Source organism: Saimiri boliviensis, chromosome 1 (assembly GCF_048565385.1).
Source record: "Saimiri boliviensis isolate mSaiBol1 chromosome 1, mSaiBol1.pri, whole genome shotgun sequence".
Lineage (NCBI taxonomy): Eukaryota > Metazoa > Chordata > Mammalia > Primates > Cebidae > Saimiri > Saimiri boliviensis.
In genome coordinates this window covers 48,070,713-48,092,750 of record NC_133449.1, presented here as the reverse complement: position 1 = coordinate 48,092,750, position 22,038 = coordinate 48,070,713, and the positions used below count along the sequence as shown (strand labels likewise).

At 43.4% G+C, this 22,038-nt stretch overlaps 1 protein-coding gene across 5 annotated transcripts in view; it reads right to left on the bottom strand.

Annotated features, from left to right (window-relative positions):
• Nucleotides 1-4,300: 4,300 nt before the first annotated feature.
• BCL2L11 (BCL2 like 11) overlaps nucleotides 4,301-22,038 on the bottom strand; it is a 44,696-nt gene continuing 26,958 nt past the window's right edge. For 3 of the 5 annotated variants that reach the window (XM_039461538.2, XM_039461553.2, XM_039461534.2), the window contains 2 exons: nucleotides 21,928-22,037; nucleotides 4,301-8,670 (listed from right to left, as the gene is read on the bottom strand). In XM_039461538.2, coding sequence (XP_039317472.1) covers nucleotides 8,572-8,670; nucleotides 21,928-22,037 — 209 coding nt within the window. In that variant the 3' untranslated portion in view covers nucleotides 4,301-8,571. The other 2 variants (XM_074396974.1, XM_039461546.2) reach the window with 2 other exon arrangements.

Sequence of the window (22,038 nt, the reverse complement as noted above, 5' to 3'; positions counted from 1 at the left end):
GCATAAGTTCTCTGATATCTGCAATGAAACATGACAGCCTTATGGTGTGCTGTTAAGAGTAGTGGGCCAAGTTTGATCTTGTTTAGCTATTGGATAAGGGGGTTATTGTAAGAGCTAACTCTTCCCAAATCTACTTTATGGAGACAGAGTAGTTATTATAATCATGCCTTCCTGGGTCCTTTTCTATAATACATGTAATCATTCTATAACATGTCCAGAAACAAGGGCCTTTAATATTCTAATATATCTTCTCCTCGGTAATACAAACTTCTAAGGACTTAGGGGTTACCTCAGGAAACATAGTTTCCAGGAAAAAACAGTAAGTGGTTTAAGTCACCGAAAAAGATTAGAGACCACTTTTTTCCTTGTTATTTCTGCTCTCCTCACAGCCCAATTCTGGTCTCGCCAAGGGAGACCGTCATAATCAGTCCATCACCCTACACCTTCTAATTCATCTTGTTTAAAGAGAACTTCATGCAACCTTTTTATTTGGTCCTTCTGACAGGTAGGAATGAGTCAGTGCAGCAACAAAAACCAGCCCTAGCTATTTAGCACAAAGAGAAGAAACATACTGGAGGGTGGGCGCCCGTTGCATAGTCCAGCAGGCAGCTCAGAGACAGGGCCCAGGGTGCCGGTGGCTGGGCAGCTGGTTACCGTGGCCAAGATCACTAACGTCCTCCTGCAGCTTCAAGGATGCTGCCCTCCAGAGGGCCCCTCCTTGCCTCGGTTGCTCCAGGGTCAAAGTGCTGGGAAGTGCGTTTTATCAGCCAAGCATTAGGCCGCGGGCCTGCCCTCAGCCGTACCTCGGGCAGGGAGAGAGAGTTTCAGAGGTGGCAGAAGCAGGGGCAGGCAGGCACACAAAGGGAAACCGCGGTGGATATAAGGGCTGGATGCCAGACATCCTCCCCTCCTTCCCCAAAAAAGCAAACTGGAAACGTGCGGGATTTATAGGAAGAGAAATCAAGTGTACTAAAAGCATCCAAAATCAAACGTAATCAATGGATAAAAATATTACACACCTTGGAAAACATTTGGAAAAAATGGCAATTCTTCCCTAAATCAAGGGTCACTGTAATCTTAAATGAGACCTCCAAAGAACTTTCCGAGAAGCTTCAACTAATTCTAAGATGCAAATAAAAATACAATGTAAGATAGTCACAATGATTTTGAAAAATAAAGACAAGAAATTCAAAACAGGTAAAACTCTAGTAATTAAAATAATGTACATTAAACAAAAGGATCAAATGACAAGGGAAGAGTTGAGACACAGAACTGTATGTATGAGAATTTGGTATACTGTCAAAGGATCAGTTTAGACTGCTGGACAAAAAGACAGCAGTGCTGGCTGTCTGTGGGGGGAAAAATCACTAAAAAATAAATTCCAGGTGGATTAAGATTTTTAAAAAACCCTAAACTATACTGGTTATATGAATAAAACATAAGAAAAGATATTTAAAACTTCAGCATGGAGTTGTCGTCTTAAACAAGACACAAAATACAGAAACCAAAGATTGATAAATTTGACTTCTAAGGTGACAACTTCTACATAAAGTACACCACAAGCAATTAAAAAACATGCAGCAGAATAAAAACATATGTTCACAAAAAAGACTCACATGCTTTGTATGAGAGTATTCACAGCAACTTAATTCAACATAGCCCCAAACTAGTAAGAACTCAGGTGTTCATTAATAAGACAATAGACAAAGCAGGGTTTGTTCACACAATAGACTACTACTCAGTAATAAAAAGGAAAACATTACTGATAATTGTAACATGGATCTCATATGCTGAGCCAAAGAAACCAGACATGAAACAAAAGGCCATATACTGTATGCTTCCATTAATACAAAGTTCAGAAAGAGGAAAAACTAATTTTTGATGGAAAAGAACCTCAGAACAGAAGTTACTTACCCCTGGGGACAGGAGAGGAGGGATTACCTGGGAAGGAGAAGGTGGTAACTTTCTGGAAGTTATCGTAGTGTTCTTTATCTTGACAAGGGTTTGAGAGACAGCTGTATTCTTGGTCAAATTTAACAAATGCACACATAGGATTTGTTTTACTTTATGTAAATTTTATCTTTGGAAACAAAAATTAGAAAAAAAAAAACTAATGAACTCTAAATGATGCTGAAGTATTTGGGGATAAGAGTACTGGTGACTACAACTTACTTTGAAAGGCACCAAAAAATAAGCCAGATTAATAGATGAATACATGATAATGCAAAGGTGGTAAAAGTTAAAGGTAGAAGCTAGGGGGTGAGGGTATTGGGTGTTCTCTGTAAAACTCATTTTGGCTTTTCTGAATGTTTGAAAGTTTTTATAATAAAAGGTTGGGGGGAAAAGGCATCTCATAGAGCAAACTCTGCTTGTGCTCTGGCACTTGCTGCAGTAGTTAGTGTGGAGTCACTATGGAAAGACATGTGACCTATTGCTAAGACAGAACCACATACAGAGCCATGGCATGTAGGGTCCAGACATACTAGGGTCATGGGGTGTCCCCTTTCACTGTGTTGAGGCGCTGGATCCAAGAAATAAGGAGACAAGACACGAAAGGACTGGATAAGAGCGGCTGGGTTCAGAGGGGCCAACACCACTTACAAGCAGAAACAGCTGAGGCCCGGAGCATCCAGGCGTGTCTGTATTTATTTGGTATAGGGTTGGGGGGAAGGGTAGTGAGTGAGGTCATCTTAAGAACAGTGATACGGTCAAGACAATCACGTGAGCAATAAACAAGGGGCCCATCCCCATTAGGTCACCGAGAGAAGGAGGTGGGCAGTGTGCAGCAAGGAGGGTGCAGTGTGCAACATCTCTTATCCAGGGGCAGGCAACTTCTAAGGTTTTCTATGGGAGGGTGTTTCGAGTCAGCACAGGAGCGAGAGCTAACAGGGTATACAGCCACCGAGTCACGATTATACCAGAGGGGTTTTAAGCCCTCGGATGTTCGAGGGATTGCCAGCCTGAGGCCAGCTTTCCACAAGAACTGGACACGAAATACTGTAACTCCCTTACAGGAGAAGTGACTCTTGCTCCAAGACTGCCATACAGCGGGTATCTTTACGCCTGGGCCGGCCTGCCATGTAGTGCATGCCCTTTCAAGCAGAGGCACTACCGCCTGGGCCATTGATTCTTGTTCTCTTGGTATGGCTGTTTTTCCCTAGTTTGTGCTCTGTACCGTGTCTGCTCTAGATACTCCTCCAATTAACAAAGATATGATTATATAAAAGGATTATATAGAGGGAAATAAATGAGCAGTAAACTATTCTTTAGGCTCTAATAGCTCTGGGAGTCTGCCTAGCTCTCCTTCCTTGGTGCCCAGAAGAGGGGTTACCCACATGGCACTTACAGAAAAGCAAAACTGCTGTGTAAGTATACACACACACTCTTTCTCTCTATCTCTGCAGATTAAGGGTCCCAGAAGAGGGGTTATCCACATGGCACTTACAGAAAAACAAAACAGCTGTCTTAGAAACACATACACACACACACACACACACACACACACACACACACACACTCTCTCTCTCTCTCTCTCTCTCTGCAGATTAAGGGTCCAGGAAAATGCAAACTGCTGCCTCAGGAGGTAGGATTAAGAACAACTTGATTTGAAACAAATACAATTTGAAATAAATTTACAAGACCATATTCATGTACTGCTCACCTGATTAAATGCATTAACAAATTATTAGTCTAAAACGAAGCTGAGTCTGTTTTTCACTTTCCTAGCACTAAGAATAAACGTGGCAAATAAGCACTTTCTTACTAGATTTTTATCACCTGTATCCGCAAACCAGGCTTTAATTTCTCTCACTCATTCCTAAGGCAATTCCCTTCCACGCTGTATGACAGGGCTGGGAACTTAGCAGTTCCTGGTCATCACTTCACACCCAGGGTCTAGGTACGTTTGCGTGACCCCTTTGACTCTGAGCAGGTGCTGCAGACAAGCCCTTTCTATGGGGTGGATGGGGTAAGATGGCTGCACAGCTGCCACCAACACGGTGCAGAGCCGGCTCCTAGTACACCTCCCCTTCCCCCACACTCCCCACCCAAGTGCTGAGTCACAGCTGACTATACAGGCAGAATACTTTGCTGGCAGTAGCACCAGCCACATCAAAACTTTAAAGACTGGTTTGCTTTTAAGTGTACTGCACAGATTCATCTTCGAGCAAAAATAAATAAGAGCTACACGCAGTTACATTTTATGACTGATAACGGCAGATGTGTGGGCATGTACATGTTTGTATATAATTTCAGCTGTTTCTCTGACATTTTGTGCAAACAAATCAAGCAGCTCAACAAAACTAGTTGAAAGTTTTATTTATATAAAATTCATTAAGAACATAAAAGATTGAGTTTCTTTAAAAATCTGCAGTTATTTACAGCAGTATTGCACAAGTAAAGTGGCAATTACCCTGTCAAAATTCATCAGTGCAAAACACAAGTAAGCCAGGGAAACTGCAATACAAATGCTACATATGCTGGGTCCTAGAAAACAGGTTAGTGATGGATCAGTATACAGACAGATCAGTGCTATTTATAAGTGGGTACCTGATGAGTTCCGATACAGTAACTAGTGGTCACAGAATCTGGACATAAAACATAAAACAACTTCTACAGTCTGAAATTCCCAAATAAAAGTAGTCAAGTTACTTAGCTGGGAGCTTGAGGATGCTTCTAACACACAATGCTGTTTAGAGTAGACCCTAATTGATTTAGCGTCATGTGTAGACACACCCCCAAACACACATGTGTATGTGAGTGGACACACACAAGCACCAGGCTAAATTAGTAGGGATGGCAGAACCACCTGCATAGAACTACTAAGAATTCTTCTTAAAGCTTCCATGAGCTTTCACATCTTGACACCCAGGCCAGTGGGGCCCCAACCTTCCTTGAAGGAGATGGAGAATCGGAAGGAGGGCATTGACCTGAAGAAGCAGGCTGATCAAATGCAGTGAGCAGATCGGTAGGGTGTGGGGAGGACTGTACAGTGAATTAGCTCCTGAAGACAATTTAGTCCAACCTCAAAGCATAGAAGTCACACAGCAGGTGGGGGAAAACCCAACTATTTACAACCCCTACTCACAAGGGGTTAGTGGCCCGAGGTGGTCCTGAGGCAGAAGCCACCAGCCCCACCTTGTCCCCTTGTCCGGCCCGGTCCCAGCCCTGAACAACTGCAAGGCAGCACCTCTGGAAGTGGCACATTTTTATTTTTTTTAAAAACACTGAGTTTTCAGGGATAAATTTCCAATAGAAAAATCTTTCCCACCTGCTGATAATACTTTGGTTTTGTTTGTTTGTTTGTTTTCCTAAAGATAAAGCCTGGAGTCAGCAAAATTTGCTTGTATGAGAAGATAGCTGCTTTGGAACAAACACAAGGTTGCTGGGTATTTCTTCGAGTAGATTTTTGTAGCCTGCCAGACTGAATTTCTCATTGGCATCAAACATACCCTTCATTATAAGGGCAGCAAAGCCCAAGAATTGAAACCCACTTGACTGGAAATACCAGGACCCAAAGCTGGAGAGCCACCGTGGAGGGACCATGTGGCCTGCAGTGAGGTGTCCAGTCACCCCCACACCTCTTGGGAGTTAACTTCGTGGGATGGTGGGGGCTGTGGGAGACAGGGATGTTAATACTTTCCAGAACTTAAGACATTAAATAAGCAGAAAATAAATATACAATATTTCTACAAGTTACAGCATTATGAAACAGTAGGACACATCACACAGAAAAAGAATCTACAATATTTACAAATCCTTGATTCGGAAAAAGTTTAGAAAAACAGTGATTTTTTTTTTTCTTCCTCATTTATGCTGTACAAATTTTTACAAGAAAGGTAAAGGAAACATAATTGCACACAGACATTTGGCTCAGTTGATAAGTAAAATATGACCTACTAATCTAATAAATAGTCACAATATATACATTAAGAAGGGGGAATGGCAAACAATTGTATTCCACTGTTTTTTTTTTTTTTAAATCGGAAGGAATTTTAAACTTGATTTCTCCACAATCCCCACCCCCAAATTTCTTGATCAACTTGTTTCTGGGAAGGACATCTCAAGAATAACTCATGAAGCTATTTTTTATGTGTTTATTGCATTTGTGTTAAGTCACAGGACACTTTTTACAGACCTCACATGGGGAGAGGTTGTCAAGGCACAAAACCCGCATTAAGTTTCCAAAAAGGGGATTTAATTATTTTTTCTACAAAAAATTTTTAAAAAGGTAAAATGTATACCCACGGGAGGCATACTTTCTGCACAGAGGCATCTTGATAACCAGATACATACAGTACAGAGACATCCAGTCATCACTTAAAGTTCCGGTGCCAACAGCCTGTTCTTTAATGCTCCTACAATTCATAGAATCTCTAATTTCCTCAGGAACTGTTTCCACAGCCAGCCTGGAGGCCGTGGTGCACATGGCCACTGGGCAGCGCTGGGCAGGGCCTCCGGCGCCTGGCCCAGGGCTGCCCCCACCGTGTGCTCCCAGGGGCTGCAGGACTGAGGAAACAGAGTAAAGTGCTCTAGTCAGGAGACTGGCACATGAGTACAGGGATCCTGGGAGGGGGCGCCCAGAACCAAATATGTCTTTGGTGTGTGTGTGTGTGTCCAGCAGGCCCACGACTGCAATCCTACCACCGCTTACAACTGTGGGCTTTGTGTGATCCTACAAATAGGCTGGAGACACATCAGGGAACAAGCTGAGCTCCAACAGCTTTACAAGTAAGTCCAAGTCCCAAGGAGATTCTTGAGGAAAGGAAATTTTTTACATGAAGAGTATTTGGAATTAAATCATCTCTACCTAAAGGAAAAAGTGTATATGTATATGCTGTACATACACATATCTTTCTTAAATTATGAAGACACAAATGTTTAGATTTTTCCACCTAATTTAAATAACATGAACATACTAGCCCTTCTATTGGGCAAAACTAAACACACTAGTTGCTGGCACTGGTGACTCATTTGAAAATTTAGTTATTTCTTTTAAAAGTTGTTTAATGATTGGCGTTTTCAACAAGTGTAAGAGTTACAGAGTTCACAGAATTGCCTTCACTCCTCACTTTCACTGCTCCCTAATATGTCTCTTTCTTAGGTCTCCCTGGGTGTCTGCTGCCTCTGAAATGACTGACCAGTGTGTGGCTGGCTTCCTTCCACTGCACTCCTAGGAGCAGGCACAGAGAAAGGACACCCTCACTGCAAGGCTGGCGGCACCAGTGGCCTGACAATATCCAACTGTCCTGCAAGAATGGAAAAAAAACAGACTTTTGCCCAGGAGACTTCTTTTATGGTGCTGGTGGAAGTGGGATGAAGCTTATGTTTCAAAGTGAATTTAGAGGAGTGAAGGCCAGTGGGCTCTGAGTTAGACTAAATTGTTAAGAGGCCAAGCAAATGGGCATCAAAAGCCCTGTCCCAAGCCTGTGCCAATTCCCATGAGGGCATGAGCTGGATGCTGCAGCTGGACTCTGCGGTACTGGGCATGTTGACCCTTTGGGACCTGATGCTGACAGTGCATCCTGTGACCATGGGAAAGCCTGCAACCAGAAAAGCCAGCAGCACAAAGGGCACAGCACTTAAGTCTGCTGTTATTACTGCTATTGCCTCCTCTTCAGAATACTTCCAAATAACATGCCCATCAAAATGGAACAAAAACCAACACCAAATGCTTCCCAGTCAGCTAATAATAGATCGATTGAACTGTGCATGATACAGGCAGATATTAACTCTTGTTCTGACTCAGTTTCATTTGATCATAAAAACACACTGGACCAAATCTGTGCATCTGAGTCCAGATGGGAGGCGCATCACAAAAAGTGATGAGGAAAGACACAAAAATAGTCGGAAATTTTGCCACAGATGCAACTGAATTTATAAAGGTATGTAAATATTTACAAATGGGACTGGCATATTGATGCAGGCTGACAACAGACCCTCTTCCCCTTTAATCAGTTCCATTTCAAAAGAACTCTTTTGGTATTAATAAAAATAATTTAAAAAGGTCAAAGAGGCAATAGTAGGGAAGGGAGGGAGTATATCACACCTCTCCCTGTTTAAAAATTCTGTACAGTAATCTCTAAAAATAAACTAAGGCAGCTTTATAATTTAGCTGGCTCAGTTTCTACTGCAGAGTTTACATAATCCTCTGAGAATAGGCAATAGGTTCTTAAAATTTTAATACAAAAATCATTCACAAGTTGGTTAAAAAGTTTCATTTCCTTTTTGACAAACCTGTTCTCATTAAAGAAGGTGAGAGGAAGACACACTGCATGTAAACACCATTCTTACACAAAATCCTGCTCTAAAAAACCATGGTTTGTACATTAAAAAGCCAAGAATGCTCCCTCCTTTACATTCACAACAAACTTCCATTAGAAATTCTGCTGTGTGGTGATAAACAGAAAGGTCAAGTCCCCATCCAGCTCAGTGTTTTCTGAACACGTCACCTGCCCCTCCACGAGAGAACCGCTGGCTGCGTAAGAATGGCACCAGGAGACTGTGGCACTGGGGCTTGGTGGTCTGAACAAGCGAAATGTCTGCACGTATCTCGGCTCCACAAAGAACCCGTCAATGCATTCTCCACACCAGGCGGACAATGTAACGTAACAGTCGTAAGATAACCATGTGCGGGTGGTCTTCGGCTGCTTGGTAATTATTCAAAAATACCTGCAACAACAAAAGGAAAGCTTCTTAGTTTCGCCCTAATTTGGGGGTAGGGAAGGGAGAGTGCCCATATTTAAGTGAACAACCAATCCCATCTTAATCACCACGAAAGGCCCTCTTCTCTTCAAGAGCACTGTCACAAAGCACGATTCCTCCCTGAGATTATGAGGAAAACTCATTTCCTTTCCCTGCAAAGGGGAAGACATCCCTGAAGGGCAGGCATACCAATGATTTACTCCTAAAAATAGAAAAAAAAAAAAAAAAGTACCCAAAAGAATGTTTGGAAAATTCAAAGAGGATGTAAGAAACTATCTTACCACCCACGTTAATTGACATTCAAACATGCTGCAGCTTCCCCGTGGGGTGAATTTCTGGTAGCTGTAATTTATTTGAGAAACCAGTGATTTGGAGGAATCTGCCCTAAAAAGCTAAATAAAGTGGTGCAGTGATTCGCCATTGTGCCTCTAGCTGCTAGGCTGTGATAAACACTGTGACCCAGAGGGGTGCCTATGGTCACAGACACAGGCAATGTCAACCCCTATCCTCCCACCCTCCCAGTGTGGGGAGGAAAGAGCAATTCAGAACATAAAAAAGCCTCTGTGCCAGTGACCAGCATATGTTTGTTACAAGCTGTGAAACTGTTCAAAAGGAAATCACCAACTTATTCACTGGTTTCAGTGTCCTCAGGTCTTCCGTAGCGCCCACCTTCTGGTTCTAATCCATTCTGTGGGTGGTGCCAGGTATCAATTCGGAGTCGCCAAAGGTGGCAATACAACACATCACCCTCAATGCCACGAGCTACAACCTGGTTCATTGTTCAAGTCTGAAATCTGCCCTGGCCATTTCTTAATGACTAATCCACATGAGACCGGGCTACGTGACTGTCTCTCCACAAACCCCCTTCTCACTGGGTGCGGGATGCAACACACCGGCGCGGGAACCACCGGCCATGAATCAGACTGAGACAACTGTCCCCTCAGACCCTGAATAGCCCCCACAGACACCAGCTGCAGCTGCAGCTCCACTGTTTACACAAGCTCTGCCGCGCTTGTTTGACAGAATGGGATTGTGATAAGGCCAGGGCATTTCCCCTTTTCCTTTCCATAACAAGATTGGAGGAAATCAGCTTTATGTAAGCGATTCCTGTAGAGGCACTCTGTAACCACAGTCTGTGATTTTTATCTGTTTTACACAGAAGATTGCTTTGTTTTGATTTAACTTTCAAAATTACTTTGCTGCCTCTGTGTGAGAATAATTTAGGGGAAGGTTAATTTTAGTGTAGACTAATATTAATAGGTTGAAAGAGACTTATTCAAAATAAAACCACAACTTACCAAAATGAAGAAAGTGTATGCTATGATGTGCTAAGTAACCAATCCAGGCAGGGAAGTTCTGTGCCAATCTGGTGTCACTGCCATACTCAGCGTGGCCAGAAAATGGGGCTGACTGGATGTTCACAGTCAACAGGGGACTGGGTCATGTGAAGGGCAGACCCCAACTGCTGACACTTGGGAAGTTTCATATTCCAGCACTGGCAGCGTTCGAGGGAAGAAATCTCCCACTCACTCTTTGAGGACAGCAGGAGGCCGTGACCAAGCTTAAGTAGAAGTCACTTCATGAGACAATCTTTCTTTCCAAGTTTTTTTAAGAGTTCTGCTTTCATCTTAAACGTAAAGGATATGGGGTGTTTCAAAGACATGCTGGAGAGGGTGGGGAAGATGCAGGAAACTTTGGCAAAAGGAACACCTGATCCCTGACCCATGAGAAGATGCTACGGCATTTCCAGTCTGCAAGGGCACAAGGATGCCTGCCCTCTTAGACAGTGGGCATGACAACATGGCATACACTCTTAAGCTGAAAAGCAACTGCTTTTGGATGACATTCAACAGAGGAAGCCATTACCACTGATTCAAAGAGCCATGCCAGCCCAGAAAGCACTTGACAGCTGGCACGGCCGGCTGGAGCTGCTGTTGGCTCGAAGCGTACACCCATCCTGCGGAAGACAGCTGGAAAATGGGCAGACTGGCTGCCCTCTAATATCTGCAGCCATAAAAATTACTGCGGCTTAGGGCCGGGACCTGGGTGACACTAAACTGGGGCAAGTGGCCAAAAGCTGCAGTGGGGTGAAGATGTAGAACTAGGACTGATGGCTCAATGCTGCTCAAAGCACCAATAGTTTCAGCCAGCTCCAGTGAGATCTCCCTCTGATCTAGATACGTGAGGAACAGCTGCTACAATTCAGATCCTGAACAAGGGCCTTTGGTTTTGGGGTGGTGTTAGAAGTCGGGAGGGAGTCTGAAGCAACTAGAGAAAGCCCCCTAAGATGGAATGCACTGGTGAAAGGTCAAAGTAAGGGCATACCCAGTGGCTTCTGGGATGGGTATTACGTCAAAGATGGAACTGCAAATTCAGGACTAAAAATGACAATCCCTGCATTATTGGGGAGCTATTAGTTAAAGGCAAGTATGACACTAAGACTGAGCCAAGCAATGTCATTTGCCATGTGAGTGGTCCCTTGCATTTGATGCGGGCTAAAAGAATAAACACCCGTAAGAGAAGCCTCCACAGTGATGCCTGGACCATCTTCCTGAGGCCTGCTGTGTCTGCAGAGCTGGCCTCCCACCTAGCGTCCAATTAAGTCTGTGTCTGCTACAGTGATTCTCAATCAGGTGGAAGAGATATCTATGTATCAAAAGTGCATTTAAGTTCTGCCATGCCTAGAGTGGATAATACAAAAAAGACATACTGTCTTTTTTGGAGGCATTCCTGATTAAAAGCATTTCTAAAGAAAACTAAAATAAATACAATCAGGGAAGACATTCTACTCCCTCCTGAAACTTCTGGGTGTCCTCCTCTTCATGGGCTGAACTGTGTCCCTTCAATTCATCTGTTGCAGTCCTCATCTCCAAGACCCCAAACTATGACTGTAGGTGCAGATGGGGTCATCAATAAGGTAATTAAGTTAAAATGAGGTCACTGGGGTGGGCTCTAATCCAAGGTGCCCTTGTAAGAGACAATCAGGACACAGAAACCCACCGGGGAAGACCATATGAAGACAAGGGGGATGATGGAGGCTAAGTCTGCACCACGATCACAGACTTCCAGCCTCCAGAACCGGGAAAAATAAATTCTTGCTGTGTGAGCCACCCAGTCTCTCTGAACTCTGTACAACAACCCTAGCTGATGACTACACCCTTTCACTGATACTTATCTATAATCCTCAGTCTTTCACCTTTTATGTGAAAATAAACCTTTTTACAGAGTTGGGTAACTCTCTTTTAGTCTAAATTGCAAAAATACTTTGGAAAGATATAATAACTCATTTGGGTGACGGAGATTATTTTTAAAGACTAAATATGCTACTAAGTTACAATTTAAGTGACCATATACTACAGTTCTCTCCTCTCTCACTCTTTCTCTCCACACACACAAAGCACACAATCACAAGCACACAAAGAGGAGGGCCCCATCCAGTCGGGTACTGTAATCGCCACGGTCTCAATCAGGAGCTATATGAAGTCTGGGTTACCGGGAGGTAACTGCCTTTTGTGGCCATTCCATGTGTCCAGAAGATGACTCCTTCAAAATTCACAACCTTGCGTGTCCCTCCAGGAACCGGTTCCTGACAGCCCCTGCACCTCTCAAGGTAAGAGGCTCCAGTGGCCCTGATGCTGGCTGGCATCAAGTGAAAGGCCTGATTTCAAGGCACATGTCTGTGTACCCATTAAGTCTGACGGTGATAGTTGTGTCGCCAGTTGCCAGCACAAGATAGTAAACATGATAGTAAGGCAAGGATAATACAGAAGCAAATAAAATGAGACAGAAAAAAAGCACTGGCCAGAGAGGAAGTGGGGGCACCAGGGCAGGAAGGCAGGAGGGTGAATCATCACACCAAGCTCCTAAGGAAGAGGAGAGTTTCTTGGAAAGACAAGAGAAGAATGGGCCTGGAGGTGGAGAGAAAAGCTGGGCAGAGGCAGCAAGGCCAACAGGCACAAGGGGCCAGCAGTTCAGTAAAGATAATCTAAATAGGGCATATTATCAAAACCAGAAGGAAAAATTATTCCAAGTTGTAGGACTGCTCCCCCATACACTGTGCCCCCTAAGTGGAAAGACATAGGATTCTGTGTCTACAAGTTTCCTCAGTATAGACATAGGCACCCTTTCTCTGAAGATGTGAAGAATGGTCTCTAAGATGGTGTCAAGACCATTTGACAGGGAATTCCTAAATAGTTCTTCACATATCCCCGTGATACCAGATGGCACAAGCTCATCTGGGTAGCAGCTGGGGAGGAGCTGTGCCACAGGCATGCCCCAGCGTGGGGTTCTTGCTGCCTTGCCAGGGACTGGTGCTGCCACTGAAGCAAGGAACACTGAGTGCAAGGCAGGAGCATCTTCAATTTACACTTGAGATAACCAAGGAAGTATCAGGGAATTTAATGACACTCTAATGCCAAAATAATCACAGCAGAACAACGTTCTCTTGCTCAGTCCAGGGAAGCAGATGTTTGGAAAACGAAAGAGGCCCTGGCCCCAGGGAACTGGTCGGGTTGACCACCAGACACCTATAGAATGCAGCTTTGGATTTAGCTTCACTCTCCGGCAGAGAGAGAGAGAAAGGAGTCCAGCCTCTGTAAAGCTGCTTAGGGCACTCCAGGCCTTTGGACTTTCTGTGTCCAAGCTTGGGGACAGAATTGCCAAGGCCATCACTAAATGAAATGACCTAGTCCATGCTTTTCAGTCTCCACAACGACCCTGAGTGCCAGGACAGCAATCCCTATACTGTTTTGCAGCCAGTGACACAGGGGCCAGGCAAATGACTGGAGGGGCAGTGCAAAACAGTGGTAGGACAGGATGGGTACTCTTGGCCCATACGAAGATGGAATGCCAGAAGCAGGACGGAAGTTAAATAAGGCCTTGCAGGCCAGCACCTCACCTCCTCGAATGCCCTGTGCCTGTGCCAGGTTCATTGCTCCTAAGACCTGAAGGGGCCTTGTTTCAGGCTGAGCTGACGTCACAGAGCTTCTAGAGTGAGAACTGAGAATCATGAAGTGATTCCTACAACACAGCTCACAAAACAGCCCATCCACCCATGCTTCAAAGGCAGGGCCCACACCCATTGGGCCAAAGAATTCAGTGAGTACAACACAGACACAGACACGGCATCATTCAAGGGGGGACTCAAAAAAAGCACAAATGTGTGTGATGCAATTTTTAAAAAGGCTGAGATCAGAAATGACATCAAGGAGTTATCCTGGGAACCAGGGGTGAGATATGCTGTAAGAGAGCCGCAGTTTAGTTAAGAGTTTCCTGCAGTCAAAGTAACAAGGAAAAAATGACAATTTCATTGTTCTATCAAAGCAAGCTTAATTCCTAATTCTAAGAGGCATTCAAAAAGCAAGGTATACCTATAGAACTCTGAGATGCAGGGGAATTTAACTTACTCAAAAATCTGTTTCTTATAGAATTTCAACACTGAATGTATAAGATGTTCTGAAACTTTAAAAATATATATATATTTAAGTGTCAACATGTTGTAGGAGACTGAATTTTGGACTGTGAGAGCAGGAAGGACAGAGGGAATCTGCTCCAAGCTCAGGCAACTGAGGAAGCAGTGTCTCTCTGGCTGGTGTCTGATCCCCACAGGCTGCAGAAAAGGGCCTGGAATGGGCATCCAAGAGCCTGAGAATATGCAGGGGCTGTCACAGCCCCTTCAGGGACACTGCTGAGTGCTGCTATAATCAAAGGTGGCAGGGTGGGAGAGGGGACTAGGAGTCACCGCCCTGATTCTGTTAGAAGAATACCACCCCACTACCCATTCATAATCCAGCAGTCTAAACAGCATTTTAACTGGCAACTGAGTGACACAGAGGTCAGAGAGAAAAAGGCCCAGCACATGGTAAGCTCAATGCGGAGCTCTTCAGAAAGACCTCGTCTCTCTCCGCTTTCAGACCAACAACCACAGTCAAACTGCAGCTCAGTTTTATTTCAGCACTGGTTCCATATGCACTGCTGTTTTCAGGTGTCAGAGGAAGCTGCTGCAATACTGCCCAACACCAAATCCACTTTCTATTCAACACCAAGGCAACAGGGATATTTGCATAGCTTATGCCTATGCACTTAGAGGTCACCACAGCTGGGGAAAGCGCACTGGGAAGTTCTCTTCTGGATGCATGGTACCTTCACCCCAAATCAGGAGAGTGCGCTCCCCCAGCGCTGCAAAGCTATGGGTACTGCAGTTGATCTGCTATGGTGACAATGTGGTCTTCATAAGTCAGATAAAAACTACATTTGCATAAACCAAACTTTTATCCTATTTTTGACGGACCATTTCAAACAAATTACGATAGTTAAGGCTTCTTGTGAGACTAATCCCTTCTCCAGTGAATGTCCAGGTGAGGCTGTGCACTGATGCTCTTCAGGCAGCACGGCATATCCCTCCACTTGGCAGGCCTCTAGCCTGTCAGACTCCAGACCCGGTGCTAAATACAGTGAATAACTCCCACCCATCACTTCTGAAGTCGTCACTGTTCTATGGCCAACCACAGAGAAGACAGATTGTTCTGACATCCGTGTGAGGCACCAGTAGCTGGAATATTAGATTCATAGCAGAAACACACTTGTTCCAAAATGTTCCAGCCTCAGAAAAATGTTAAGTGAGATGTAACCTAGATTAACCACAACTAAAACCTCTCCACTTTGTTTCAGGTGGTAGAAGTCTAGTGAAGGGTGATATGAGAAGCTTTTTATTTTTGAAAGTCTGCAGCAGGACCAAGCCTTAGTTTGTGTGCGTCTTCGTTTCCTCCTCAGGAGATTTAAAAAAAAAAAAAAAAAAAAAAAAAAAACCCCAGTTAGACCTCCTGAAGTCCCCTTCCAGGCACCTGCATCTCTTCATGGTTACATGTGTTAATGGCCTTGATCCAGAGCTGCAAGGCAGCCCTGCAGGTGTAGGTAGGCACCTGCCAGACAGATGAGCACTCACACGTGGTGCAAACAAGACAAACCCTTTAGTCTGATGCCCACCCAGCCATTTAAACACACACCAGTGCCTCAGCCTCAGCTCGTATTTGCCTACACCCAGACATAGCACACGCAGTAGGGTCAAACACACAACTTGTTTAAAAAGCAGTTCCAGAGTATTTAAAAGACAGACAAGTGAAGAGAGTTCCTGGCATCTCCCTTTCTAAACGCCGAAGATCCACTGAAAAATGTTTCAATTATAGTTCAAAGTAAGAGAAAACATAATGATGATAATGGATGATAAGAATTTTCTAACTCCATCTCTAAATTATCTTACTTAATCTTCACTATATGCCTAAAGGATAGACCAGAAAATGGGCCTCCTAAAAGTTAAGGGTACAGCCAGGGTACTAGGTCTGACCCCAAAGTCCCCATACTTCCCTGTGAGTTGTGTTTGCCTACAAGATCACATTCTGGCCTCAATGAGTAACGGAATGCCTTTGTTTGGAAAACCAGCAATCCATAGTCCACAAAATCACAGCCACACGTTCTCCTGACAGTCTAAGGGGAAGAACCAAGCAGCTCATCACCTCTGGCTATTGTACTTGTGGGATGGAAATGGTGTGGTCTGAGACAGGCAAGGAAGGCTCCTAAACCCCAACACTGAGCTGCCTCCCCTCCAGCTCTAATGAAAACGCTTGCTGAACCTCAAAACTGTGCCACTGATCAATGGCAAGTATCAATTTATCTAAGCTCCTCATGACTGCTTGTTATGAAAACTTACGTTCTATCAACTCATGTGAGTGAAGTGTGGGGGCATTAAATAACTGATATGCAGATTTCCACGATTCTTTTCATAGCCAGTAACAGAAAGCAACTTATTTTACTAAATCCAACATTCAATTAACGAAGGCCTCCAAAGAATGCTGAGAACATAACATCTCTGGCTTTGTGTTCAGTTTGTGCAATTACCAAACAGGCTAAACTTTAGTCCTCACCTTTGTACATTATTCCCAGAAGAATGACTACCATTTATAAAAATGAGAATGAGATAGCACTGGGGATTTCACTTCTCAAGAGGGAGAGCATGTAAGTATTTCAAATTTATACACAGTACAGGAAAATGCTAATGTAATGACACTTACGTTAAATTCTTTCCATTAAAACCAGTCTGCAAGCCACCTTCACAACTCTACTTTGATTCAAGGCTAGACTGGGTCTACATGCACTTCAATCAATTCATGTCTGCACATGTTCTGGACAGAGAAGGAAGTAGGCAATGTAAACAAAAGATCACTGTTTCTCATGATCAAACAATGAAAGGGTTTTCATTCACTGCCTGCCTCATCTGGAGAGCAGATTCATGTGCTGCTTTCCACTGCAGCCCACCACCAGGACATGCCCAGGTCACTGTTAGCCAAGAGCATTGTACCTGCATTCAAAGTGACTTGAGTTGGACAACCTGACTGCAAAGAACTGAAGAAGCCACAGAAAGTACAAACGACTCCAGCTTCAGTATTAGGGGTGGTGGAAGGGATGGAGGGGAAAAGGGGAGGAATGCTGGTTGCAGAATGGGTCCAGTTACTCCAAGAGCAAGCATTACATTCCAAGGGCTTCTGACTGCAGCCCTGGCCCACAAGGAAGAAAAGGTGCACGAACACCGTTCCACTCAGGTAAAGGCAAGCTGCTCACCTCCTCACAAATTCTAAAATAAAGATTTTGCTTCTTAAAGAACTTCTCTTTTCTGCCCCCACTATCTTCCCTGTGCTACTCAGCCTTTACCAGTAGCTTCCCCACTCTCCACTAGGAGTCTCGTAAGCTTCTTATAAGAATGCCCTGCAAAGCAGACTTGCATAGGAGGAGCTGAGAGGGTCAGCAGCCCCCTGGCCATATTCATTCAGCAACAAATGCCTTTTAAGAGCTCCATCACCTCCACAGTCCCTGGGCTTTGTCCCACAACTGGTTCTCCCTGTGCCTGTACTACTGGTGCCTCCTACCAAATCTTTAAGAATCTGATAGCAAGGGGTGGGGAGACTGGGGAGGGATAACATTAGGAGAAATATTTAATGTAGGTGGGTGGGGGGATGGAGGCAGCAAACCACTATGGCATGTGTATACCTATGTAACAATCATGCAAGATCTGCACATATACCCCAGAACTTAAAGTATATGTATTTAAAAAAAGATACTGAGCATCAAAATAAACATTGACAGTAATGGATTGTAGTCCATTGAATAAAACAGGAATCCATGAATCCAAGTTGGTACACTAAATAACTATATAAGGGAAAAAGGAAAGCTCTTCGTCCTTTATAAGGACGTCCTTCTATTACAAATGGAGAAGTACTAACTTCACAGTGGAAGACACCACCTTGGATCGAAGTGAACCTCACGGGTAACAGGACAAACGGATATGGTTTGTCTCCTGCTGTACCAAACTGAGGACAGACACATCACCTCTGGAGCACTTCTGTCAGAAATGCAAAAAGTGAGTCTCATGTAGAAACATTAGATAAATCAAATTCAGGGAGTCTGTAAATTACAACTGCCCTGATCCTTAAAAGATGTCACTGTCATAAAAGACAAAGACAGAGGAACAGTTCCAAATTAACAGAGCCAGAGCTAACACACCTAAATTCAATGTGTAATCCTACATTGGCTCTTGAGTCAGGAAATATGTTTTCTTTTCTTTTTTCTGAGAAAGACATTGTTGGGACAATTGGTAAAATTCGAATAAGGTCCATAGATCAGATTAACAGTTCTGTAACACTATTTGCCAATTTTCATAATTACACTGTGGTTATGTAAGGGATTACTCCTATTTTTGGGAAATACACACTGAAGTATCATGTCTGCAGTTTATTCTGAAATAAACTGTACCTGTGTGCAAAGAGGGAAAACATTGAAACAGATGGGGCAGATATAAAAGGGTGGTTCTTTGTGTCATTCTTGCAACATTTTTGTAAGTCTGAAATTATTTCAAAATAAAGTTACCAAAATCCTCTGTAGTAGTAAAAGTCTGACTGAACAGAGGAGTCAGGTCATTCAGCCGGGCAGGGTCATCTGGGAATGGCACAGCATCGGAAGAGAAGAGGGGACATGCACTGGGACTTTGCGCTCACCTGTGCCTCTCTCACCTCCTCCTTCAAGGATTCAGCCTCCACAGCTCCGTCTCAAACGCTTCCCCACTGCCCTTAAGTGGACTGAATACATGACAACTACACGACAACTTCCTCTATTTCTCTAACTGGAAAAACGGGAAAATATCCTGTCAGGCTTTGCAAGGCTCATGGTAATAAAAGACTAACACTTTAGACAAGGCATTGTAATAGCATCAAGCAAATAAAGACAGTCAATATTTAAAAGGCTAATATCCATCCTAAAGCAGTCCAGTGAGGTACACTGGTTGCCAAGAGAAGATAATTCCCTTGTGAAGACAGCAGGTAATCTGAATTCATTATTTCCTGAAGCAGCCTCCCATTTCCTCCCCGGACTTCTGCCCCCAATATTTAACACTGGACCATTAAGTGTGATTCCAGACAAGGGACTGTTTTAAATCTAACAAGTATCAAGACGGGTATCTATGGCTTTGAAGGTCACTGTGTCGCTATTCAGAATATTATCCAGTGTTTTGAAAAATTTACAAAATCTGAATATATTTATCTTTTTTTTTTTTCTTTCAGAAAAATTGGGTTATAACCTAGAATCTGTCCCTACTCCTTCCACCCAATATCCCAGCATACTAAGAAAGCTAAAGTCCTTTAATTATTTGTGACTGTATTTTTGCACTGAATTATTTAAGATATGCAAAACAAGATGCACAATGACAAAATCTCATAAATACTGCAATCAGCCAAATTTATTTTACCACCAAAAGCATGGAACAATAGGTCGCATCTCATTGGATACACAGAAATGACCATCTTAAACATAGGCGTGAACATTCAACTGTGAAATGACACTGGGAGAAGAGAAGGGCAGGCAGGCTATGAACCTGTTAGGTGCTGCCATTATATCCTTAACAGAGAGGCAAAGTAACAAAGACAACCCAGCAGCCTAGGTTTCATTGGCATGTGACTCAAACTATTCCCCACCTTGACAGCCTTCACAAGGGGATGGCCGGGGACTGAGGGCACTCTAGTCCCCATGCCAGCGTTAGCCCATGTCTTGTCACGGACCACTCATGGAGACCATGAAGGAGGTGCACCCACAAGGTCCATCTGGGCAGGACCACAGGAAAGCCTTGTGGAGTCATGCATTCATATTGCATGGTTTAAAGAGAAACTTGTATAATATCCTTAAACACATCCAGCTCTGTGGTCAAAATCACTAACAGAATCCCCGAGAATGTGCGAGGTCATCTCAGTACCCAGAGCTCCTGGCAGCAGGGAGACACTGTGGGCACCAGGCATGGCCTACTGCAGCCTTTCTCTCAGGCAGCCCCATCTAAGGCAGATCCTGCCCCAAGGGTGTCTACAAAGCCCCTTCCAGACGGGAAGAAAAGAGGCCAAGGGGATGGTCAATTGATAGTCCAGCTTTAGAGGTGTCTCCATACCCATCAGAAATGATCTGTCCTGTTGGATTCTGGACACAATCCCAGAATCTGGACTTGAGTGTATTCACCTACTCTCTTAAAGGGACCCATTTCCTCCCCACCTCCATCCTCAATACACTGTCGTCCCACCTCTCACCAATTCCTTCTAGTCAACCAAGAGACAGCCATGTCCAGTCACATACAGGAACACGGAAATTCCTTTAGGAAAACCAAGGCAGAGGAACTGGAGGGAATGGTAACTTCAGTGACAAATTATAAAACCAATCAAAGATGCAAAAAATATTACCATTTCAGATACAGGCTGGAAAGGAACATACGTTCTATGAACTGTTTTATGTCAGATAGAGGATGCCAAGAGTTTTGCCAGCTAAAGACAGTATTTTAAGAAATGCTTAAGCCCATCAATGTCACACTTCCCATTTTACAACAGAATCATTACTACAGCACACTCCTCAAACACACACCCCCACAGAAGGGTAGGAAGATCTGATGTGTATTATAAAACATCCTTGACTCTTACAGAAATTCCATACTGAAGAATTGAAACTCTTTTGTAACAGGAAAATGTCTCTATATTTGTCTAAAAGAAGTCTAAAAAACATTGTACACAGACAGAAAAATAATAATTCAAAGGTAAAATCCATTTACATAGCAACAGTTAACTAAGCATGACCTCCCCCAGAAAACAGATTTAAAAAAAAAATCTTTAAGAGGTACTTATATGAAACAACAATGTTCAGAAAAAAAAATAGAGCTAGAAGAGAAGTGCTAAGAATAAATGATATTAACAACTGTAACACTGTCCACAAAATAAGAATTAGTGTCTTCCTTTTGAATGAATCAACTGAGATACTTTTGTATGAGGGGTTTAAAACTCAGTGAACAAGTTATACTATATCAAACATTTGCTAGTAGTGTGCCCTTTAGCGGAAGTAGTCACAGCTGTTCCTAATGGTACTAACTCCTGGAGTTATAGCCTACACATTTAAAAATGTCTCCCACGTGAAAAAGGTGTCCAAATGATCACCTATATTGCCCCCAGGTAAAACAAACACACAAAAAACACTGCTTCTACTTCTACTAACTACAGAAGATGACAGAGGCTAAAATGTTTTAAAAACCAAGAACATAGCTAAAAATAAGTGGCAGTCAATTGTCTACAACATGGTTTTTACAGCCCAAATTACAGGCTATTGATTAGTGGCCTTCTAATATATTACAATAACTAAATGTCCAAAGACAGCAATGGCTCTGCAAGGGCAATGGCTCCCTGCTCTTACCCCGGTCACCCTGCAAATTGCAGGAGAGTCTTCTACATGAGTGCTGGCATCGCTCCTGTGCGCTAAGTAACAAAAGATGTTTTAAAAAATTTCTTTTAACTTTGATGTAAACTGCACAAGGGGGAGTACAGAAACACACTATATGGATTGAAACCTATGTTAATAATATTTAGGTGGGACTCCCTCAAAACCTATAAATAATCCCTTTTTAAGCATTGTTTTAAAGTCTGCGCTCATAAAATTCCTTTGCTGCCTCCTACTGTATTTTATTTAAGTGTCATTACTTAAACTCAGCCATAAAACAAATGAAAAATGGGAAAGGAGAAACAATGAAAGGTCACAACTAGGCAACAGTATTCATTTCCAGAATTAGCATGTAGTTATGACAAGTCACTTTGTCTTTTTTAAAAAAAATACGGTGTGGAGGGGGAGGGGTGAGCAGAAAGGGGGTAAAGAAAATATCATTACCCTCCTTGGATAATAAGCGTTAAACTCGTCTCCGATACGCCGCAACTCTTGGGCGATCCATATCTCCGGGCGCATACCTGCAGGTTCAGCCTGAGATTGCCTCATGGAAGC